This window comes from Schistocerca serialis, chromosome 4 (genome assembly GCF_023864345.2).
Source record: "Schistocerca serialis cubense isolate TAMUIC-IGC-003099 chromosome 4, iqSchSeri2.2, whole genome shotgun sequence".
Classification (NCBI taxonomy): domain Eukaryota; kingdom Metazoa; phylum Arthropoda; class Insecta; order Orthoptera; family Acrididae; genus Schistocerca; species Schistocerca serialis.
In genome coordinates this window covers 465,426,841-465,452,845 of record NC_064641.1, presented here as the reverse complement: position 1 = coordinate 465,452,845, position 26,005 = coordinate 465,426,841, and the positions used below count along the sequence as shown (strand labels likewise).

General features: G+C 43.2%; 1 protein-coding gene across 1 annotated transcript; it reads left to right on the top strand.

Moving 5' to 3' along the window:
* The first annotated feature begins 974 nt into the window (after positions 1-974).
* On the top strand, positions 975-14,477 carry LOC126474538 (uncharacterized PE-PGRS family protein PE_PGRS54-like). The gene is made up of 3 exons (XM_050102010.1): positions 975-993; positions 1,035-1,145; positions 10,834-14,477. The coding sequence occupies exons 1-3, from the start codon at positions 975-977 to the stop codon at positions 14,475-14,477; spliced, it is 3,774 nt and encodes a 1,257-aa protein (XP_049957967.1).
* The last annotated feature ends 11,528 nt before the right edge of the window (positions 14,478-26,005 follow it).

Below are 26,005 nucleotides of genomic sequence, written 5' to 3'. Positions count from 1 at the left end.
TTAAAAACATGTTTTGACAGAGCACAGGGAAAACTGGGCGACTGTGAAACTGTTGCATTCATTTGTTGCAGTTTATGTGACAAACTCTTATGTTTTCATCACTTTTTTGGGATTGATTATCACATCCACAAGAAAACCTAAATCGTGCAAGGTAGAACAATCTTTTTACCAATTCGCCAAGTGTACAAGTTAGGTAGGTCAACAACATACTCCTGTCATGTGACGCACATGCCGTCACCAGTGTCGTATAGAATATATCAGACGTGTTTTCCTGTGGAGGAATCGGTTGACCTATGACCTTACGATCAAATGTTTTCGGTTCCCATTGGAGAGAAGCGTGCTTTCGTCTACTAATTGCACGGTTTTGCGGTGCGTTCGCAAAACACAGACATCAAACTTATTACAGTGAACAGAGACGTCAATGAACGAACGGACAGATCATAACTTTGCGAAAATAAAGAGATCAAAACTTTTCACTCGAGGGAAGACTTGAACCAAGGGCCTCTGGTTTCGCAGCTGCTCTTGCCAACCACGGTATCACGGCGCGAGTGAGCTCACACTGTCCTTAATGTTGCCTATCTTTCGCATGGACTACTCAGTTTGTATATTTTGTTTATTTTCTTCATAGTTCCACACAACTTCATCCTGTTTTCTCGATTGATCTGTGTTCAGTTTTTCAAGGCCTATCCACTGTGCCAACTTATAACGACAGGTCCGCCAATGCAACACCCTTTTACTCCTAGCGTGCGCGATACTGCCGCTTCTGTATGTGTGCATATTGTTATCCCATGACTCTTTGTCACCTCAGTGAAAATTCAGTCGAAAACTGGCGCACAGAATAATTACGTTTATGTCTCCTAGAATGATACGAAGGTCCGCATTACACAATCAACTCACAGAAATTTTTCTTTAAATAGACTGCAGGCTTGCAATGCAGGATACCTTCGCTGCAACTAGAAGTACGCCAAGAGGAAATGAGCACTGTGTTTCATAGTAAGTGCAGTAAACGAGCGTCGTTTTTGTTTGTTCTGCAGCTACGGCGGTGTGGGCGGCGCTGCTGCTACAGCTGGCAGTCGTAGCGGCGGCGCCCTGGAACACGGGCTGCCTCTTCTCCAGGGACCCAGACTGTTGGCGATCGCACGCAGGTAAGCCACCAGAAAGACTACTCCATCTCGTTTCTTCGTCTGTGTGTTCATATTTCTGAACTGAGACTCGCTGTCACACTGTTCACTAAATTGATCGATAATATTTCCTCCACCTAAATACCAATTTAGACTATCCGCCATACCGTTGCTCCATTCCCTGTGATCCAAACCACTTCTCTCAAGCTCATTAATTCGCAAACCTACATTTACTGGTGCAGCTCCTTCGCGTAAAATCTCTTATAGCAATAGCAATCATTCTATTCACCACTCTCAGTAACATGTACCGTATTTCAGTGCACTAATAAATTATCGTTTTTATCGCCTCATTAGCAAGTAATTGTAGACTAACCATCATATTTATTTTAAAAATACCAAAGCACGTTTCATGCAGGGTGTCTGAAACCGCTTGTGTCAAATCGTAACAGGTGATAGAGCACCCACAACTGGTTATATTGAGGTAGGGAACCAATGGTCGGAAATACATACTTACTGTCTTATTGACATACACAGGCACACCACATAACAACAACGTAGCTCGTACTAATTGTTCAAAGCGACGATCGCCATCCTCAGTGCATGTATTACAGTGGTGAATGAAGTTCTGCAGCAAACGCACGAAGATGCTGGGTATCCGGTCAGGGGCGCTGCAGTCGTGGACTGTGCGGCTGATTCCGGCGGAGGTTCGAGTCCTCCCTCGGGCATGGGTGTGTATGTTTGTCCTTCGGATAGTTTAGGTTAAGTAGTGTGTAAGCTTAGGGACTGATGACCTTAGCAGTTAAGTCCCATAAGATTTCACACACATTTGAACATTTGTTTGCTGGGTATCTGTTGTACAATGGAGCATGCAGCAGGCGATAAACAACGTACACCCCTGACCACCAGACAGACATACTTCACACAACTTCGCTGACAGCACATGGCTCATGTAAGGCCGCACGCATCGCACTGAAACGTTCCCTTAAAAAATTACTGTGCTGATAAACCCCTTACGTTATTTGATTTTCAAACAGCTGAGAAGAACTGAACGTACTCAGACATTTCTCTCTTTACTTATTCTGATCAACACTAAACTGACACACAATATTTTTAGCGCAACGCAATCTGACTTTTAATAATCTCTACAAAAGAATGGCCCTGACTAACCATAACCTACACCTTTCATGAATCACTTACCTCACAAAAATCTTCGTTACTCGAACTACTGCAATACAGCGAGCGCCACTACTGCCAGCTAAATAAAAGATTCCAACTACTTAAGTCACTAACTACTGATAGGCATAGTTAACATATGAAAGATTTTGATAAAGAACAAACAATGTATTTTCCTTAATAGTGTTCAAAAGTCATAATATATATATATATCAATTCATGACATCCAGTCTTACAAATTTACTGTCTCTGATGGACACACGTCCAGATCACCCGCTCTCAAAACTCCGCCATCTCTCTCCCCACATCCACCACTGCTGGCGGCTCACCAACTGCGCAATGCTACGCGCTGTTCACATCCAACTGCCCAACACTACAATAGCGACTATTCCAACAATGCCACCCAGCCACAGACTGTACACAGCACAGCCAGTGATTTTCATACAGAGCGCTACGTGGCGTTACCAATATAAAAACCTAAACAGCCTACTTACAGCACCAGCGAATTAACCTGCGCCGCACGCACAACACCACTCCTGGTGTTAGTTATCCATTGCATCAGACTGCTTGCGATGTATCCATGGACAGATCTGTTACTGTGTACAGTGCGCCACGCATAGTGAGAGATGGAACGTTACTCATCACGAGAGTTGGCAGCCATGCATTTAACATACGGAGCTGCCGGATGTAGTGCGCTTAAAGCAGCACGAATGTCCAGAGAGCGCTTTCTCGATAGGTGTTATCCTAATTGGAAGCAGTCGGTGACGCCACAGAGAGCCGGCCAAGGTTCCCGCAACGACATGTGCGAAGACAAAACTTTGAGGAGATGGTGTTGGATCGTGTGGCCGACCACGCAGCAATAAGCAAGCATCAAGTTGCCCGTGAAACGCACACATCGTAGGTTACAAGTGGACGTACTGGTGGAACAGGTATTACACCCCTATCATAAAGAACGTGTGGAATCACTGGGAGTAATGGATTTTGAGTCCCGCGATCACTTCTGTCAATAGATTATCCACTGCAGTGATGCATTGCCGAATTTCGTACAGTTTATATTGTTCACGGATGACGTCTCATTCAACCGTGATGTTGTTTTCAACAGCCGCAATAGCCATGTCTGGAGTGAGGACAATATCTACACCACCCATATCGGTGGACACCAGCAAGGAGTTTGTAAATGTGTGGCCAGGCATTGTCCCAGATCGTCTTCTAGAATCCTATTTGCTGCCTCCCCGTTTGACTGTTACGCGTTACCTGGTGTTCCTGCAAGATGTGCTGCAGCAGTTATTGGAGGCTGAATCCCTTGTTGTCCGAGAAAGGATATGGTTTCTACATGACGGTACAGCCGCCCACTTCGATGTTAATGTCGGCAAACACCTGAACGACACATACTCTTATCGGTGGATTGGAAGGGCTGGTCCTTTCTTATGGATACGGAGATCGCCGAATCTCACATCCCTGGATTATTTCCCCTGGGGTTATATCTAGACGTTTGTGTATGAAACTCCCGTTCAAACGGATGAAGACTTGATTGCTAGGCAGGACGTCATCCGCCGTTGCCATGCATGCACTGAGAGTGGCTGTCGTAACTTTGAAAAATCACTGCTATCTACGCTGTTGTTATGCGACGTGTGTTGTGTACGTCCATAACACAGTATATATGCATTTCAGACCATTGGTTCCCTATCTCAATATAATCGACTGTGCACTCACTGCCGTTTGTTTCAGTTTGACCCGGAAGATTTGTGACACCCTGTACTTACTGTTTTAGTTTCATAAGTAAGGAGACTGTTGCACCTCGCAACACTTTTCAGCCTTCCGCCTCTACCCAGCTGTGTAATAGAAGCTTAATATATTTCATGTCATTTACTTTATATTTGTTTATTTCATATTTTCTTATTCTATTTTGACACGATGACTTTCACTTTTTGTGCGGTGCAATCTCTTTATTAAATCACAAAAATTACTTCAGAAAAGTAAGGTTTGTCCAAACGTGAAAAAATATTCCAAGTTAAACATGGCCAAGTACCTATCAAAAAATTTAAGAGTGCTGCAGTCGAAAAGATGTTCTCAGTACCGTAATTAATAGTCAGTTGTTAACATTATTGCTTTACCACAGACTAATAATCAGTAAGTGAAATCAAATCAACAAAGAGATTTATCAAAAACCAGTTACAAGTTATAAACATTTTGAAGCATAAGCTATATGAAACACTGATTTCCATTTTCACGGCCGAAAAATTAAGATATTGGAGATACCGAGTTCATTTGCAGACGTCACGTATCGTATGGGTAGAACATGCTGCACGGCTGGCACCACTGACGAAGTATGGCTGAAAGGGTCACATGTTACGTAACTTGTTTCAGAAATATACAGAATTGTACTCACTATAAAACAGCATCCTCCACATGACTTTAATGTACCATACAAAACCTAAATATTATGTTGAACTCGTCATATTTACAAGCGCTGCACGAAACGCAACCTCATATCTCACAACAGCAAAAACAGTGAAAAATGCCGGAAACAGGTTGTGGCGATCTCTAATGCGTGTTCCCTCATGTGGTATTAAAATCTGTCACTAGATTTAAACACCTAACAGGAAGCATCACGTGGTTCCTATGTACATCTCCTCTACTTCCGATCCGTTTGAAAGGCCTGCTTTGCTGAAACAGACATGGAAGACCAGAAGACAGTTTTATGACTTGAAACAGAAGCAAATGTTTGTTCCTGGGCCTACTTCACTCTTTAGCATATGCTAGGGGTGACTCTTTTTCTTACGTTTTTTACTTTCATTAGTAGGCCTAATATATGCCCAAAATATATGCCCACAAATATTCGTAATAGAATCACTCTGTCTCTCTTTCTCATACACATGCACATGCTCCCCCCCCCCCTCTCTCTCTCTCTTTCTCTCTCTCTCTCTCTCTCTCACACACACACACAAACACACAGAAACACAGATTGAGTCCTCCAGTTCCCATCAAGGTTTTCGGGAGGTTTCGCTTTTACTACCCTTTTATTTCAAATTGGGAACTCCTGAGTCCCACTAGCAGCTGCTAACTGGCTGAAAAAAAACGATACCTCTGTAACGGGCTAGATCTCAAACAGACCTTCTCACTCCTTTGGGAAGAGATTGAAAGAAAAAGGTACACTGCCTCTCTGCCACTGCTTTACACGTCAAGAAAGTCGTCAACTTCACCACGTACACTGATAGATTTAAATATCTACATTGAGCGCTGAAATGTCAGTTTGAGAACATATTGTCCCAGAAAATAACCGGAAATAACTGCAATGTCACGGTTCCGACCGAGGTTCAAGTAAAGTTTTCTTTTGTTGTAAGTGGAAATATCGCTTCAAATATTCCTAATAGGAAACCTCTCTGCCTCTTTGTCAGGTCTCTGAAATTTCGCTTAAAAGAACTGAGTTACAAACTGAGCAGTACCTTAAACTGCCCATCTTATTGTACTGCAGGGAATGAAACGGATAAAAATGAAGTTCAGTTCAAACATGTTTGATGCGAAAGCAGCAGGGTTCTACCATATTTAATAAATTAATTCGGATGAAAAGCACTTCCATTCTTCACACCAAATATAGAAAATGACACAACTTATTTTAAGGGCCCTACTTACAAACTTCATAGATGTGATAGACATGGCATTTGTAATATGGAGCTCCATATTACATGTTTGCTCGTATGATTACTACTTCTCATAGTTAGACTCTTGTTGATAATGAGACACGTCTCGAAGGTCATCTACTTCGATGTTATCACACATTCGGTCACATTTTTTGTAATTTGTACGTTGTTGCCCCGGTAATGAATCAAATCAGATCGAATTTCCCGTTTCGGTGAAGGTTTTCGGGATGTTTGCTTAGTAGTAGGCAAGTATAATAACAGAAAATCCTCTCCAGATTATTCCCTACCGGGAACTTCCTTGCCTTATTGTACCACTAAGCTGGAATCTGAAAAGTCGAAAAATTCTACACCAGTTCTTCCTAATTAGTTGTGCACGGAAGGAAAGAAAAATATCCGAATTCATTATGCAGCAGATACGAACTGTATACACTTAAAACACGCGCAGCTAGTCAACGACCTAACTGAAAAAAGGGGTTCCAGTTATAGTGGGCTTATGCACAACTGTTTGAGATATAAGCGTTCATTCTGAAACAGACCACTAGCAATATTGACTCCACAGTCTCTGTCAAACGAAAGTTCACTTTCAAGTTGGTTAGTGGCGAAAACAATACTTAGAACAGTGTCACATTGAAGGCATATTGGTATGCTGGTACGCTATTTGCTTACTGTTTTTACTGTAAATTAACTGTGTATTTGGGAAGAATGTCGCAGATAGTTTCATAACAGCTAAGTGTTTGAATAAAGTGTGTTTCCCACTGCTTTAACAACATTCGTGTTTCCAGTTCAGTTTCCAGTAAAAACGGTTCATCACCTTGTGCAGTGGAGTGAAACGTGGATGAGGAAGAAGCCATTCTTCAGTCAGTGGAATATAGTCTTACGACAGACAGTCGAATAATGATGCTATGTAACAATGTTCCACATGCAAAAGTACGGTGAACATTATGTTTACATGGTTGTATGGGTTGATTACTAAACTGAGCCAGACTCTTCACGAGTTCGATGACTCAACGACTGGGTTAGTCAATTGACTGCACAATTATTAATCGTCAATAAATTCCACATACACGATTCACTGGTAAACCTACTTACATTTGAGACAGTATCAATAACCCGCTAACTCACATCGGTGATCTGAAGAAAAACTACCAGCCATTGTGGAGACAGAGTCTCAACATCGTTCCTCTGGAGAAAAAGTGTGGTGCGAGGAGGCAGAGAACAAATTTTTTCTGAGTCGTTTTACAGGACTCACGTAAGGTTACTTGTTTGATAATGAGTTGCCACTGTTATTGGAACTACTTCTTTTATCGTCTCTAAGCATGACGAAGAGTGTCCACAATCTGACCCCCAGCTGACACGTTGTCTAAGTCTCAGACTTTGTTACAGATGGAACAGACGTACCACCTAGATCTCCATCAGTTTTTCCGCTAAGTCTTTGATTATGGGAATGAGGGGAAAACTATGCAGCGAAGAAGAAGAACAACGGACGTCATAGGCTACCTGGTTATGGACCGCATTATGCTCCCAAAAGGAGATCTCAGGATATCTGCATGTAGTACTGCGGAGAAAGCTGGAAAATGCATTAAGTTCGGCGGGAGGAGTCTTGTCAATTGAACATAAAATGGTTTCACACAATTTTTTACTTCAGAGTGTCGATACTGCAGCTGTACGAAATTTTTGTCGTTCTTCCATAAATTCTCTGCAACTACCGTGACATGATACGCTCTCAAATACATTTTAAATGATGTTTATTGATATTGTTTTTATAATTACAAGTTTACAATACATTATCACGATCAGTCAGGTTGGAATAGTAATCATTACAACAGAATTATCAGAAAGTGCAGTTATATGTTGATCTAACCGAATACAGATGATATTCACCGTATGTTGGTAATTTATATTCGCAAACATGTAAACAAACCAGTGGAATTTAAAAGAAAAATTCCACAAAAACACACTCTTCTTTGCGTGTTTCTGACGCAGACTCTTGGGCTTCTAGCAGCGTGGATAACTCGAATTACTGATAGATATCTATAATCTATACTGCAGTGCATACTGTGAATGAATAGTCAGAACACTACAGTGGTAACAATGAAATCCGTTTAATATACATATGACGTGTAGGGGCCAATTTAAAACATTTGTTGCAAATATAGAGTCCACTCTAAGAAAAAAAAAGAACCGACGCATCACTCAGGAATTATCCGAATGGGACGGAAATCGGTAGATGTGATGTAGATGCACAGACAAACAAATAATTAAAATTTCAGAAAAATTGAAATTGGATGATATTCAAGAGAAAGAGCTTCACAAAACGAGTTAGTCAATAACACGTTGGTCTACCTCTGGCCCATATGAAAGCAGTTATTTGGCTAGGCTTTCACTGACAGAGTTGTAGGGTGTCCTTCTGAGGGATATTGTGTCAAATTCTGTCGAGTTGGAGGACGAGATCGTCAAAATTTCGAGATGCTTTTGTGGGGCCCAACCCATAAGGTTGCAAACATTCTCAGCTAGGGAGAGATCCGGATGCCTTGCTGGCCGAGGTAGGATTTGGCAAGTACGAAGGCAAGCTGTTGAAACTCTCGCCGTGTTCGGGCGGGCATTATTTTGCTGACATACAAGCCGGGGATGCCTTGCCATGAAGGGCAAGGAAACGGGGCGCAGAATATTTTCGACGTACCGCTGTGCTACAAGGGTGCCGCGAATGACAAAAGGGTTGCTGCTATGAAAAAAATGGCACCCCGGAACATGACACCTCGCTGTCAGGCCCTATGGCGAGCCACAATCGGGTTGGCATCCCACTGCTGTCTAGGGCGTCTCGAGAAACGTCTCAGGCGCAGAATCTCATTGAATGGGGTAGAATTATCCCACAGTGCTGGGATAACAACCTGAATGTCACCCGCCATACTGCCCGACAACCTGAAGTATTGGTCGCGGGCCCCTGTGGCCGAGCGGTTCTAGGCGCTTCAGTCCAGAATCACGCGGCTGCTATGATCGCAGGTTCGAATCCTGCCTCGGGCATGGATGTGCGTGATGTCCTTAGGTTTGTTAGGTTTAAGTAGTTCCAAGTCCAGGGGACTGATGACCTCAGATGTTAAGTCCCATAGTGTTTAGAGCCATTGTTTTGGTCTGCGGTACCCTTACATCACAGCGGTACGTCGATCTTATTTTACGCCCCGTTTTCTTGCTCCTCTTGCCAAAATAATGCCCACCCTCACACGGCTAGTGTTTCTACTGCTTATCTTCGTACTTGTCGAAACCTAACTTGACCAGAAAGGTTGCCGGATCTCTTCGTAATTAACAACGTTTGCATCCTCATGGAATGGGCCCTCAAAACCAGCTTGGGTTTTTGACGATCTAACGAGCCAGTTGGTCAGAATATGGCACGATATCCCTCAAGAGGACATCCAACAATTCTATTAATGTCAGGCCGAACAACTGCTTGCATAAGGGCCAGTGGTGAACCAACGCGTTATCTACTTGATCAATTTGTCACGCTCTTTCTCTTGAATAAGTCACTCAGTTTTTATGTAGCTGAAAACATTTATTTGTGCATGTATGCCACATCTACCGATTTCCATCCCATTCCGATAATTCCTTCGTAGTGCCTCGGTTTTTTTCGACTTGGAGTGTTTCTGCAGGATATTTACACACACTGACAAAACCACTTATGCACACATACACGCACACACACGCACACACACACACACACACACACACACACACACACACACACATGCGCGTGCCTGCACACACACACACACACAGTCACAGTAATACAAAGTTCTAAAGAGGTAAAGTAGCCACCCTCTTTCTACAAAAAAGTAATCTGTTTAAAACATGAGCTTACAGTGACGAAATTCTGTTGGATGTGTGATCTTACTAGCTCTGGCAACTAAATCCATTATTAACTTCATTTGTTAAAGCTGTCCTCACTTGCTGGTTAATTTATTTTGAGTTTTCATACATCATGATTAAAAAATGGTAAGTATAGCTTACTGACTTGTTCTTGAACTACTACAGTAATTTGATGATATAGTTCTTTGTAGCAAGAGAAAACAGTGTTGAATTTTATGCTTTGATGAAAACGTGAATATCACGATTTATTGGCCTTAATATTTTACGTTATTTAACTTAAAATTATACATGAGGGGAGGTTTCACAGTGGAGTGGAATCCTTATGGAACAGTCGGACATAATTTCCTGGGAAACTAAGTACACATATAGATGGAAGCAAAGACCGTAAAACTGCAATAAATTCATTCCTGTTAAAGTACTGAGGTGGACAAATCATCCTTGATATTCTATATTCATTTACTGTACACATAGTTAATAGAACCATCTGAATAATTTCCTTACTCACTTCATTGCTACAGGAACAAGTGTGGATAATCACGCCCGTGGGACACTTCACACACAGAATTCGGCACTTACCCCAGCAAAGGCCAAGACTGACAACAGATGGCCACATATCCGACAGCAGGAAGCAGAAAATGGCGAAACTGAACAAAATCATCTAGCCGATGTAAAGAAAAAGTACTTACATGAATTGACGAGACTCTTACAAGGTATTCTGCCAGAGAGGGAAGACAGAAGTAGGAGCGACAGCGACAGTATCAGTGACAGCAGCGGCAGCAGCAGCAGCAGCAGTAGCGACAGCGACAGCAGCAGCAGCAGTAGAAGTAGCAGTGAAGAGAACAATATTAGTAACACTGAAAACACTAGCAGTAATGAATTTGGAAGTGGACAAGATGGACTTAGTGCAGAGAATGGAAGTGGAAGTAGAGGTGGTAGTGGAGGACAAGCTGGTAGTGGAGGATCTGGAAGTGGCAGTGGAAATGGTGGAAACGGTGGTAATGGAGGCAATGGTGGGGACGGTGGAGACAGTGTAACTGCAGGAGATGGAGGGGATGGTGGAAATGGAGGTAATGGTGGAGATGCAGGCGACAGCAGCAATGGTGGTGATGCCGGTGATGGAGGAGATGGTGGTGATGGAGGCAATGGTGGTGATGCTGGAGATGCAGGTGATGGTGGAAATGGCGGCGATGGTGGAGATGGAGGTGATGGAGGTAGTGGTGGTGATGCTGGCAATGGAGGTGATGCTGGCAACGGAGGTGATGGTGGCAATGGTGGTGATGGAGGTGATGTAGGAAATAATGGTGATGCTGGAGATGGAGGAGATGGAGGTGATGGTGGCAATGGAGGCAATGGTGGTGATGGAGGTGATGGTGGAAATGGTGGTGATGGTGGAGATGGCGGGGATGGAGGCAGTGGTGGTGATGCTGGCAATGGAGGTGATGGTGGCAATGGTGGTGATGGAGGTGATGGAGGCAATGGTGGTGATGCTGGTGATGGAGGAGATGGTGGTGATGGTGGTGATGGAGGCAACAGTGGTGATGCTGGTAATGGAGGTGATGGTGGAAATGGAGGCGATGGTGGAGATGGAGGTGATGGAGGCAGTGGCAGTGATACTGGTGATGGAGGTGATGGAGGTGATGGTGGAAATGGCGGTGATGGTGGAGATGGTGGTGATGGAGGTGATGGAGGCAATGGTGGTGATGCTGGAGATGGAGGAGATGGTGGTGATGGAGGCAACAGTGGTGATGCTGGTAATGGAGGTGATGGTGGAAATGGAGGCGATGGTGGAGATGGAGGTGATGGAGGCAATGGCAGTGATACTGGTGATGGAGGTGATGGTGGAAATGGCGGTGATGGTGGAGATGGTGGTGATGGAAGCAGTGGTGGTGATGCTGGCAATGGAGGTGACGGTGGCAATGGTGGTGATGGAGGCAATGGAGGTAGTGGTGGTGATGCTGGAGATGGAGGAGATGGTGGTGATGGTGGTGATGGTGGCAATGGTGGTGATGCTGGTGATGGAGGTGCTGGTGGAAATGGTGGTGGTGGTGGAGATGGAGGTGATGGAGGCAGTGGTAGTGATGCTGGCAATGGAGGAGATGGTGGTGATGGTGGTGATGGAGGCAATGGTGGTGATGCTGGTGATGGAGGAGATGGTGGTGATGGTGGCAACGGTGGTGATGCTGGAGATGGTGGAAATGGAGGCGAAGGTGGTGTTGGAGGTGATGGAGGCAGTGGTGGTGATGCTGGAGATGGTGGAGATGGTGGCAATGGAGGAAATGGCGGTGATTCTGGCGATGGAGGTGATGGTGGAAATGGAGGTGATGGTGGAGATGGAGGTGATGGAGGCAGTGGTGGTGATGCTGGGAGTGGAGGTGATGGTGGAAATGGAGGCGATGGTGGAGATGGAGGTGATGGAGGCAATGGCAGTGATACTGGTGATGGAGGTGATGGAGGTGATGGTGGAAATGGCGGTGATGGTGGAGATGGCGGTGATGGAAGCAGTGGTGGTGATGCTGGCAATGGAGGTGACGGTGGCAATGGTGGTGATGGAGGCAATGGAGGTAGTGGTGGTAATGCTGGAGATGGAGGAGATGGTGGTGATGGAAGTGACAGTGGCAATGGCGGTGATGCTGGTGATGGAAGTGATGGTGGAAATGGTGGTGATGGTGGAGATGGAGGTGATGGTGGAAATGGAGGCGATGGTGGAGATGGAGGTGATGGAGGCAGTGGTGGTGATGCTGGCAGTGAAGGTGATGGTGGCAATGGTGGTGATGGAGGTGATGGAGGCAATGGTGGTGATGCTGGAGATGGAGGAGATGGTGGTGATGGTGGCAATGGTGGTGATGCTGGTGATGGAGGTGCTGGTGGAAATGGTGGTGATGGTGGAGATGGAGGAGATGGAGGTGATGGAGGCAGTGGTAGTGATGCTGGCAATGGAGGAGATGGTGGTGATGGTGGTGATGGAGGCAGTGGTGGTGATGCTGGTGATGGAGGAGATGGTGGTGATGGTGGCAATGGAGGCAATGGTGGTGATGCTGGAGATGGTGGAAATGGAGGCGATGGTGGTGATGGAGGCAGTGGTGGTGATTCTGGAGATGGAGGTGATGGAGGCAGTGGTGGTGATGCTGGAGATGGAGGAGATGGTGGTGATGGAGGCAATGGTGGTGATGCTGGAGATGGAGGAGATGGTGGAAATGGAGGTGATGGTGGTGATGGAGGTGATGGAGGCAGTGGTGGTGATGCTGGAGATGGAGGAGATGGTGGTGATGGAGGCAATGGCAGTGATGCTGGCGATGGTGGTGATGGTGGAAATGGTGGCGATGGTGGAGATGGAGGTGATGGAGGCAGTGGTGGTGATGCTGGCAATGGAGGTGATGGTGGCGATGGAGGTGATGGTGGAAATGGCGGCAATGGTGGAGATGCAGGTGATGGAGGCAGTGGTGGTGATGCTGGCAATGGAGGCAATGGTGGTGATGCTGGAGATGGTGGAAATGGCGGTGATGGTGGAGATGGAGATGATGGAGGCAGTGGTGGTGATGCTGGCAATGGAGGTGATGGTGGAAACGGTGGTGATGGTGGAGATGGAGGCAATGGTGGTGATTCTGGCAGTGGTGGCAGTGGAGGAAGTGGAGGAGATGGTGGTAATGGTGGAAGTGGTGGCAGTGATGGCAGTGATGGTAGTGATGGCACTGATGGCAGTGACGGAGGCAATGGTGATGATTCTGGAAATGGAGGTGATGGTGGTGATGGAGGAGATGGAGGTAATGGAGGCAGTGGTGGTGATGCTGGCGATGGTGGTGATGGTGGAGATGGAGGTAGTGGTGGAGGTGCTGGTAATGGTGGCGATGGTGGAAGTGGTGGTGATGGTGGAGATGGAAGTGATGGAGGCAGTGGTGGTGATGCTGGTGATGGTGGCAATGGTGGTGATGGAGGCAATGGTGGTGATGCTGGTAATGGAGGTGATGGTGGAAATGGTGGAGATGGAGGTGATGGAGGCAGTGGTGGAGATTCTGGCAATGGAGGTGATGGTGGAAATGGTGGTGAAGGTGGAGACGGTGGCAATGGTGGTGATTCTGGCAATGGAGGTGATGGTGGAGATGGTGGTGATGGTGGAAATGGAGGCAGTGGTGGTGATGCTGGTGATGGAGGTAATGGTGGCAATGGTGGTGATGGAGGTGATGGTGGTGATGCTGGTAATGGTGGAGGTGGAGGAAGTGGAGGTGATGGTGGAAATGGAGGAGATGGAGGAGATGGAGGCAGTGGTGGTAATGGTGGCAACGGAGGTAATGGTGGAGATGGTGGTAATGGAGGTAATGGTGGAGATGGTGGAGATGGCGGTAATGGAGGTAATGGAGGTGATGGTGGAGATGGTGGTGATGGTGGCAATGGAGGTAATGGAGGTAATGATGATGATGGCCAGTCTAATAATGAAAGTGGCAGCAGTGATGGAGGCAGTGATTCTGATGGTGGCATTGGTGACTGCCCGGCCGTCGGCAGTTGTCCATTACACGAAGATGCTGGATCAGATGTTACACTGTTGCCCCATGCCACTGATTGTGGACAGTATTGTGTATGTGACCATGGCGTTCCAGTAGCCATGCCTTGTCCTGCAGGACTCCACTTCAACCCAGAGCTGAGAGTCTGCGACTGGCCATATGCTGCTGGTTGTGAGGTACAGAACTAACTCAGCAGTGTGTATTCTTTGTGACACAAATCCTTAGTAGACAACATTAATGTGTTATAGTGTTTTTGTAATCATAACTTGATGTATGTCGTTTTTGGAAGAGGATGTAGCATCTGTAACTACTGTCTTATATTGTTTTATTGTGCATTTTATGTTTAACTTGGAGTAACATTTATCTACTGACTGATCTATTTTATTTTGTTTTTATTAAAAAATCTTTGTCATTGCTTGATGTAGTCCTTTAAAAATCCGCTTTTTGTTGTTTTATTAAATGGTTTATTGACATCAGTGTGAGACTGTTTAATATTATGCCAGAGCTCTTGTTTAGCATAACTCCTTCCTCTCTTCATTGTTTACCTACCAATATGTACATATAGTGTGGCAATATAAGAGAAATGAGAGTCAGAGGTAGAATCAAATAGGCTGCGATGGAGATAGGTGTAATAAAAATGGCAAAGCGAGCAGTTTATCTGAATAACAATATATTTGTTAAATTACTGTATCTATTTTTTAATGTCGTGATACAACATTTCGTAAGCAGTGTTAAAGCTGCACAAGTTGACATTCTGCTGAATAACCACATTGATCTATCACGAAAGCTTTTGTCTGCCACATGAATAAAATAAACATTTTCACGAAGATAATACTCCTCTGAATCCAGATATGGTATCAGAATTTCTATATCGACCTTAGTTCTCATGTGGTAACAGGTTCTGTAATTTTTTACGCCACAAAATGTATTATTTGTAAGTGACAAAATGCCTCAATCTCATATTAAGGATTCCATAGAAAGTACACAACAAACATATTGGCGTCACTGCAGAACTGATTCAAAAAATTAGGAACATGGAAATGAAGAAAAGGAAGAGCCAAACAAACAAAATTTATTTCAGTTGACTCATGATTGTCTCTGTGTCTACGTCTGACAGTAGTTGGACGATAGTTACGCACTCTGTTTGACTTGACGGTGGGTTCCTAATTTACAAATGTGTGGAGAAACAGTTCGTCATTGATGGCCTCAAGGTTATCCAGAAACAAGACCAAACTGACTGGCAGTGAAAAGTAGCTTAATTGTTATGTTTCACCCTATACGCCGATATTATCTCAGTAACTTATGTGTAATATCGCGATAATTCTCCGCCTCACGCTTATGTAAAAACCTACAACAGACTCCATTCAAAGACAGACATGGTACTTTTTCAGCATCAGTCAATATATACCAGCAGAAAAATGCTCCTACAGTAGCACAAAAAACTCAAATATGTTCCTCTTTAGAAGACTCTGAAAGAAAAGTGGAGAGCCATCAGCCTCAGTTCTTACTCTGCGTCGCCACCAAAAATTCTGCCAAGCTAATATATTCGCGCTATTTTTTACACGGAGCATACATGTGTGTTAAGGTTACTGATTCCCCCAGCCAATGTATAGTGTCCACTCATCTGTATTTTTCATTTACACTGTAACGGTGCAACACCCTGTGTGTAAGAGAAATGTGACATCTCTGCGGCCGGCCTGTGTAGCCGAGCGGTTCTAGGCGCTTCAGTCTGGTACCGCCCGACCGCTACTTTCGCAGGTTCGAATCATGCGTCGGGCATGGATGTGTGTGATGTCTTTAGGTTAGTTAGGTTTAAGTAGTTCTAAGTTCTAGGGGACTGATGACCTCAGATGTTAAGTCCCATAGTGCTCAGAACCATTTTGAATATCTCTCTGAATCTGAAATTAATCAAGAATCAGGCACAACCTTGAGGCCTGCTAAATTTAGTGTGAACATAGGATTTACTAACGCTTTAATTGATTGAGCCTAGCAAAGAATTTAAAGGTGGGGAATGACAAGCTTTAAATAACACTATGGTTTATTATCAAAAAACATACGAGTATTAATAATACAGTAAAACACATTTATGAATACAAGACGTTGCAAAGATGTTTCCCTTTTTTTTGAGTCATCAGTCTTCCAATTAGTCTGAAGCGGTCTCCCACGAATTCCTCTCCTGTGGCACTCTCTTCATCTTAGAGTAGCACTTGCAACCTGCGTCCTCAGTTACTGTTGGCTGTTTTCAAATCTCTATTTCTCTTCACAGTTTTTACCCTCTACAGCTCCCTCTAGTACCATGGAAGTTATTCCGTGATATGTTTAATATTCTTCTGTAGCACCACATGAGCAATGCATAGATTCTCTTCTTTTCTGGTTTTTACACAGCCCATGGTTCACTACCATACAACTCCGTGCTCCAAACGTACATTCTAAAACATTTGTTCCTCAAATTAAGACCTATGTTTGACGTTACTAGACTTCTCTTGGCCAAGAATGCCCTAGTTGTCAGTGCTAGTTTGCTTTTTATGTCCTCACTGCTCCATCTGTCATGCTGCCTAGTCAGCAGAATTCCTTAACTTGCTCTTCTTCGTGATCACACATCCCGATATTTAGTTTCTAGATGTTCTCATTTCTGCTATTTCTTATTACCTTCGTCTTTCTTCGATTTACTCTCAATCCATATTCTGTGCTCATTAGACTGTTCATTCCATTCAGCAGATCCTGTAATTCTCCTTCACTTTCACTGGCAATAGCGATGTCATCAGCGAACCATATCATTAACATCCTTTCGTCCTGAATTTTAACTGCACTCTTGAACAGGTCTTTTATTTCCGCCATTGCTTCTTCGATGTGTATATGGAACAGTAGGGCTGAAAGGCTACATCCATGTCTTACACCTTTTTTAATTCGAGCACATCATTCTTGATCTCCCACTCTCGTCCTTCCCTCCTGGCTCTTGTACATATTATATATTAACCGTCTTTCCCTGTAGCTTACCCCTATTTTTCTCAGAATTTTGAACATCTTGCATCGTTTGACATTGTTGAAAGCTCTTTCCAGGTAGAGAAATCCTATGAAGGTGTCTTGATTTTTCCGTTGTCTTGCTTCCACTATCAAAAACAACGTCAGAACTACATCTATAGTCCCTTTACCTTTCCTAAACTCAAACTGATCTTCATATATTCTCGCAGTTGTCGGTTCTTGCAATCTTCGGAATTGTGTGAATCATGTTTTTCCGAAAGTCAGACGGTATATCGCCGGACTCATACTGTTTTGTTGCCAGTTCCCTCAACGATTTCGGAAATTCTGATGGAATGTTATCTATCCTTTTGCCTTATTCGATCGTAGGTCTTCCAGAGCTCTTTTAAATTCCTATTCCAATAGTGAATCCCCTATCTCTTCTACATCGACTGCTGTTTCTTATTTTATCACATGAGACAAATCTTCCCCATCATAGAGGCCTTCGATGGTCTCTTTCCACCTATCCGCTCTCTCCACAGCGGATTTCCCATTGCACTCTTAATGCTACCACTCCTGCTTCCAATTTCACCGAAGGTTGTTTAGAATTTTCTATATAGTGACAGAGCTGTTCCGAGAATCATATATTTTTCGATTTCTTCTCTTTTCTTGCAGCCATTTCGCCTTAACTTCCCTTCGCTTCCCATTTATTTCATTCCTAAGTAACTTGTATTTCTGTGTTCGTGATTTAACCTGAACATATTTGTACACCCTCCTTTGGTCGATCTTCTGTTACCCATGGTTTCTGCGCTGTTATCTTCCATGTATCTAAGTTCGTCTGTCCAACATCAGTGATGGTCATTTTTATAGATGTCTAGTCCTTTTCAACTGAACTGCCACTGTGGTATTCCTTATCGCAGGATCCACATCCTTAGCAAATTTCGAAAGTATCTCGCTTCCTTCTGTACTGATTCTTCCTGATGTTTCTCTTAAACTTCAGTCTCCTATTCATCATTTTTGAATTGCAATCTGTGTCTATCTTCTCCTGGGTAACCTTTGTAATCCAACATCTGATTTCGGAAACTCTGACTCCCCATGATGCAATCTAATTGGATATTTCCGTATGTTCTGGCCTTTTCCATGTATACCTCCTCCTCTTGTAATTCTTGAACAGACTATTGGCTATTACTATCTGAAATTTAGTGCACAATTCAGTTAGTCCTTCTCCTGTCTCTCATTTATACCACGAGGCCCATATTCTCCTGTAACTCTTCATTCTTTTCCTTCCCCTACAACCGCATTCTAATCCCCCACGACAATTAAATTTTCGTCTCCCTTTCTGTACTGAATTACCCCTTCAATATCCTTTTCTACTTTCTCTTCCTCTTTGTCTTCTGCTCGCGACGTCGACATGTATATTTGAAATGTTGTTGTCAGTGTTGGTTTGCTGTCGATTCTGATGAGAATAACCCTATCACTGAACTGTTCATAGTATCCCACATACTGCCATACCTTCCCATTCATAACGAATCCTATTCCCATTATACTATTTTCTGCTGCTGTTAATTTTACCCTATATCTGTCCGACCAGAAATCTTTGTCTTCTTTATACTTCACTACACTGACTCCCACTACATCTAAATTGGGCAGTAACATTTTCGTTTTTAGATTTTCTAGGTTTCCTACATCCTTCAAACTTCTGACGTTCCACACCCCGACTCGTAGAATGTTGTCCGTTTGTTGGTTATTCAACCTTTTTCTCATGGTCACCTCCCTCTTCGCAGTCCTTGTCAGGGGTCCGAAAAGGGGACTAGTCCAGAGCCTTTTGCCAATGGAGAGATCACCATAACACATATTCAATTACATGCCACATTATGTGTCTTTAATGCAGTTGTTTCCATTGCTTTCTGTATCCTCAAGCCGCTGATCATTGCTGATTCTTCTGCTTTTAGGGGCCGTTTCCATCCCAACTGGTGCCCTGAACTTCTGTCCGCTCCTCTGCCTTCTTCGACAAGACCATCGGCTGAATTAGGGTGACTTCTAATAGCAGAAGTCCTCGGTGCACATTGATGATGATTTTTATTCAAAATTTAAGTGGTGGCCGGTTCATTTCTAGAAGTATTGTTAACTAACGCTCAGTGTTGGCAATGTTACTGAAACAGGCGGATTTCAGTCACATCTAATTCTGTGAGATAGGCACAGTAGCCTGACTGCTATAATCCCAGCGATATTTTGTCAGAAACCAACACCAAAAAATCCTACTTTACTGAGAAAGTGCTGATGAATGAGCCAAAGCCAATACAATCGGTTCCACTAAAATACTGAAGCTTTAAGGAATGGTCGCCACAATCTTCACTGAATAATGAGCGGAGACACAGCGACTCCACGACTTAAAAACGCAGCCACAATAGACTTTCCATGTGTCCCTAGCATCACTTTTCCACGTCCATGTCGTCTGACCGACCTCGTCTTCCTGTCAACTGCTTCTTTCCCGTCTCTAAAAACGAAACTAGCTGCTGTCTTCGTGCTAACACTATACGTTCACCAATACCCTAAAAAGTTGCCAGTGCTGTCCAATGGTGTAATTGTTTCATAACCAAAATTTCTTGGTCAAAAAAGGCCGAAATGCCAACAGACCAATGAATCACACATATTCCTTTCTCAAATACTTGTAGGCATATGTTATGTCCACATGACGTTACAACTAAACAGCCAGTTGGTACTTATGCTACCATCAGTTAGACTCTCATTACAGGTCCTGTGAAAATGTAAAAAGCTTGCTGCGAGGCTAGTAGCTGACTCTGTTACAGTGTCCATCTGTAAAGTAGATGAGAGCTCTTTTAGAATTATTTAAGAATGCCACGAGATATTTAGCTCCCCATGTATGTCACTTCAAAAGCTTCCAGTTCCTTTCAGCTACTGACACAGTTCTGTTTTTTGGAACAAAGGCTTTTTTTTTACCTCTGCTGCCTGCTGACCACCATAAATGGACAATGGCTTGCCCACAAGCACTTCGTTTGCCCAAGTAACCCTTTAAGGTGGCAGAATAGATGAAGATCAGATTTGCTCCTTACACGAGAGCTTTATACATCGCAACGGGAAGGTGAATATACCACCTAACTTAATTCGGCGGTTATGAGCAAATTTGCCTAGCAGTATGTAATGCAAAACAGGATGACACTCAATCGACAGTAATTAATACACCATACCTATAATGCATGTTTGAGCGGAAGGTGAAACAAGCAGCCAGAGGCGTTTTAATTTGGAATTCAGAGGGACAAGGGCAGAGGCAAGGCCGCGCTACAGGGGTTACCATGGAAACCACTTAAACTGATGTCTCAGGCGGAAAGTCAACGACCGACCAGGTGACTCAGATGGAAAGAGCGAGTATAGCGGGCCATCTGAGGGAGGACAGGAAAGAAAGCTTTTAGAAAACTGCATTTCGGAATTCCAAATGGATACGAAACAAGACTAGTGACGCATTTTCGATCATGTGTCCAGCGAGTGGTACACACATGAGAGAGTCAATTTACGCATTTAGGCGTCTGGAATGGGCACAAAACGTCTTATTGGCCGCAACGCGCTAGGAAGGAGAAAAGAGCCGAAGTTTAGACGCAGTTTAATGGTACGGACCTAGCGATTGGTAGAGAGAGTTTCCACAAAATAAGAGGAACGCTCCTATTGGTCGTAAAAAGCTGTGACGTGAAGCATGAAAGAACTTAGGTGGGGAGACAGTTGAGCTATGAGTAAAACTAGACGGAAATTTTCGAAGACTCTATAACATTAAACTACTTACATAGCGTGTGCTATCTATTACCATATTTGGTTTACTACGTGATATGTCCCAACAGAACAAACCGTCATGTCGTGGGAAAAGCCACGTGTAACACTCGTACTGCTCTTTATTTACATTCTGAAACCATATTGGGGACCAATTACGGCCTTTAGAAGCAGTGCAATGTTACCCTCTGAAAGGTATTTTGTTGTTTTGACCATGATATGCCTGAAGGAGGTGGCCTATCGGACGTGAAAGCCAGAATTACGTAATTATACAACTAGTAACAGTAAACGTTCGCAAGCCTAATTAGGCATAGAAATGTGTAACATCTCTTTTCAAAGAATGAGATACATGGAACTCCAATGGAAAGCCACAGCCTATACTTTTCAGGTACGAACGTGCAATGAAACCAGTCACATGCATATAGAAATGGTAAAATAGATACTGACAGTCATAACAGAACAAACCTATTTTCATAAACGCAATAAATACTGACACACTTTAGTATTCAAGGCCTAGTCAAACTAAATAGCCTCAGTCACATTACACTTGCAAGTCACTGTTGAACTAGAAATTGGGCATGGCCTAGTCTTCCTTCAACATATATTTTCTGTACAGTACAAATTTAAATAATATTCACATGCGGTAAAATTCACTTTATTCTTTAAAGTCAAAGAAGTAACTGTTCTCATGGATAATGACATTCCTAGCCACTTTACCTTCAGTGAGGATAAAACAGTAAGTGGTTACTCAAAACTGATATTACACTTTTTTAGAACACAATTAGCACAGAACTCAACATAAATATTACGAGTAGTTAGAACTTTTCTTATTCAAGTAACTTAGTGTATTTCAGCAATTTTCAGTTGGGGAGGGGGGGGGGGGGAGGAGGCGGCCCTTAATCTTGACCACTGTAGTAAAGCAAACTAAACATACTTTCATAAACAATCTAAGGAATGTCAACTTAAGAAAACTGTTTCATAGTTCTTCACCTTTTTAAATCAGAAGTGAGAAATTTTGAAAAATCACAAAACAAGAAAATATGAAAAAGTTCCAATACCAGTAGGCTCTCGCAAAAGCTACATTTACTTTCACCCTCGAATACACCAAAGTCCACAATAATATTAGATAATTTACTTCACTCAATTTTGAACAAATGTAATTAGGTAATAGTCTTTCCTTTTGAATATTATTTTTCAAAATCAGGACACTCGGAAGTTATAGTTCTAGTGGAGAGGATCCTGAAAGGTGTTATTATAAGGAAAAAATCAAGGTAGGTACATAATTTCATGTATAAGCTACTTTATATTTGAAAAAAATGGTTCAAATGGCTCTGAGCACTATGGGACTCAACTGCTGAGGTCATTAGTCCCCTAGAACTTAGAACTAGTTAAACCTAACTAACCTAAGGACATCACAAACATCCATGCCCGAGGCAGGATTCGAACCTGCGACCGTAGCGGTCTTGCGGTTCCAGACTGCAGCGCCTTTAACCGCACGGCCACTTCGGCCGGCACTTTATATTTGAACACACTAAAACATCTAATGAGCTGATCCTTCACATTACATATCTACAGTTCCTCCATTCCGTTGCAGTGATTGCACAGTGTGGTGGTGAGTACATCTTGGCAGGTGGATATACAGTTGGCAACGTTGAGCTCTGTCATTTCTTGGTAGCGACGATCCTCAGACTAATAAGTATCATTTCCAGAATAGAGCCATCTATTTATCCATCCATCCGAGGCTTTGGCACAGTGGAAAACGGCACAAAAAACCTCTCTCGGCACCAGCACAATACACGACTTTTACATAAGCTGTTGACAGTTTGGTAGCTCGTCCCTGACTAGCTCGTTGTCTACCTCTTCATTAATGCCAACTACATTTTACACGCTCTGAATGATTCCGTTCCCGAGGGGAACCACAACACCTTTTATACATATAAAGAACTAATAACCCTAGGTGAGGATCAGCAAACACAGAGTAACAGGACATTTTGAACAAAACATATCATTTGCAATATTGACAGTTCAATATAAAATTATTTGAACAAATTTTCAGTTATATATAATAAGTTTTGTCTCCCTCCAAGTGAGGCATAGAATTTAACTAATAAAGACAAAACATTACACAGTACTTTATCAGGACATCAATATTTTTACAAAGAAAGTAAACACTTTTATACAGTATTGAATTAATCATACATAATTACAGAAGCTCAACGATGGGATGTCGAACGAAATAGAAAGCAAAATAAATCAGCAGAGCAACTCTCCTCTGAACTGGCGTTAAGTGCAGAACGGAGCGCGTAACGCTCTGTATGACGCAGAGGAGTAATTGTGTGAACATTGCGTTCACAGCGGCTGATATCCAGCTAGAAATTACGTGTAGCATCGTTTAGCTCCAACTGTGGAGAAACAAACGAGCCAATTAGTTAATTGTTTTGCGAGAACTGAGAGGGCATTATAATATGCACGCTGCTCCAACCATGCGCATGTATATCGCCACATTCTAAGACTAGGGATGAGTACATGTTCTCTCGCATAACGAGAAACACAGGGAAAGTTTCTGCTGGAAGATTCAGCAAAGGTGTAATTAGATTTATAGGAATTTCAGCGGAAGGGAGCGGCTTAGCAGACGACAGCTCATCGCAGCTTAAGGTAAATACCACTTGCAAAGGCGTAAACTTGTTGGCTCACCAGCTTGCGTCCACTGTAAACTCCAGCGACCTTGGGTAATCTTCTGCCCAATTTATCACATAACTAAACATTCAACGCAGACTTGATTGTCATCCTAAAAATAGTACCGAACTTTGGAGTCGGACGATTTTCGTAGTACCCACCAACATCACAACGCAAGTGTAGGAACAGTTTTGTAAAGAAACTTCTAGTTACACTGTAATATTGCCGTATTTAGGATAATTAAACCTTCTGAAAGTTAATATTTAATACTGTTGTGTTTAGGATTATTTCACTTTTTGATGCTGACGAGATGCATTATCCTGACAACTGTTTCTTTTTGTCACAATGTAAACTGTGTAAAAGCGTGTATTTTGTGCTAATATTGCGACATTAAATATGTCATTTCAACTTAGACAGTTGTCTTCAATCCTAGAATAAGTAAAGCACAAATATTGCACCTTACACCCTCATCCCTGGGCAGGAGATGGGTACCCCACCTACTATTTTTGCCCGTTTCTGCGAAGAAAATGGTTCAAATGGCTCTGAGCACTATGGGACTTAACATCTAGAACTTAGAACTACTTAAACCTAACTAACCTAAGGACATCACACAACACCCAGTCATCACGAGGCAGAGAAAATCCCTGACCCCTCCGGGAATCGAACCCGGGAGACCTTCTGCGAAGAGCCAGTGTGGTCCTCCGTGGCTGGTTCTGCCGCAGAACGCATGTTCACAGTGCTCCTCCCTTCTAAAGTAACCTCAGAAAGCAAGCAATTCAACGTCCTTAAAATTGCATGATGAAACATTCCGAAAGAATGAAAAGAGGCTCGCCGAAAGGCTTGCCACATTTCATCCTCTCTCTATTGCTCTAATTGCTTCTCTCTCCATACATATCTCTTTCACTTTTGCGATACTGTCTCTGTCTCTCACTGACCACCTACTCTCTCTTTGATTCTCAGTGGTATTGTCTGCTTCCTTCACTGCCACGTTCTCTCTCCCACCATCACTGTCTCTACCTTTCTCTCTAACCGGCATTGTCTCCCCTCTCTTCTTCTGTCGCTGCCTCTCAGCTACACTCTGTCTGCACTAAAAACCACGATACGTTCACATGCAAAAATTTTCGTGAGGCAGACGGAAGGTGAAGTGACGTAATCGGTTCCCCACATTTCTCTCAGAGTCTTTCTGTTGCGCTCCGGCAGAAGTAATTTTTCTGTAGTTTCCTTCTTTTCCCTGCTACAGCAGGGTGTGCGGCTTATGTAATTCAAATTAAATAGGCCAGTAAAGCTTTGAGGCTTCATAAATATATTCCGATATATCTACATACTTTAACACAAAACCATTAGCTTTACACTTTTCTGGATATGTTGCTCATCGATCACAACTCGTCTCAACGCCAGGCTTGTATCTTATAAATATAGAGGTTTATTTAGAAATATTTTACTGAATTTATTATCTTTTTCCACTTTTAAATAATTTTTGGCAGTCATTGCAAGTTCTTTTCAGTCATGTTATGACCCTTTCTAGCTCCTGTTTTGCACTGTAGTATCACTTTGGGCGTATCTGTATAGGCGTTAAGTGCCCATTATTCAGAGACAGTGCGTAACAGAGTGTTACTGGTGAACAAATACTGACTTAAAACATAGTTTGGTGACATCAGAACCCTTGCGATGACCCTGTAACCCATGCCACGTGTTCACTACTTCAATTACAACTACATTTACGCCTCAGACCGGATTCTACGTGCATGCTTTACGTGCAAAAGTACGGTAACTTTGGACCTGTGTATCTGGTAACGGATGATGATATCGAAAAAAGCTTCGACGTACTGAGGGAATATCGTGTTAAAGACATATGGGAAAAATTTCAACGATCTACCGTGAATAGAAAGTATAGAGTTGGCCAGCGCCGCAATTAGTACTTTTCGTATCCAAATACCATAGTCTTTCGGGGCGTTCTCAGTAACCGCCAATGAACAAGTGGGCTTTCAGAAGCTGCCTAAGTTCAATTCTAGACCACAACTAATGCGAAAGAACCAACCGATTTGCTCAATTTGTCTGGGCTGGAGGAAGTGAGTAGTGTTGAAATTCTGACACATTACTGCAGAATATCAACGGTATGCCCACTCTTCCGATGGGTGTACAACTGGTCGCTAGGGTAATGACTAACGATGTGGTCATGTGGTGAACACAAAAACAGCATTCCACTTACTTACGTATGAGTGAAACGCAAGCGCTTAAGTACTATGAAGTTATAGCATACTGTTATGTGGAAAAGGAAGCAAATGTTATTTTTTTAATAGTC

Coding starts and splice junctions, on each gene's coding strand:
- LOC126474538 (XM_050102010.1), top strand. Junction 1,146..10,833: donor CTGTTGGCGATCGCACGCAG/GTAAGCCACCAG, acceptor GTGTAACTGCAG/GAGATGGAGGGGATGGTGGA.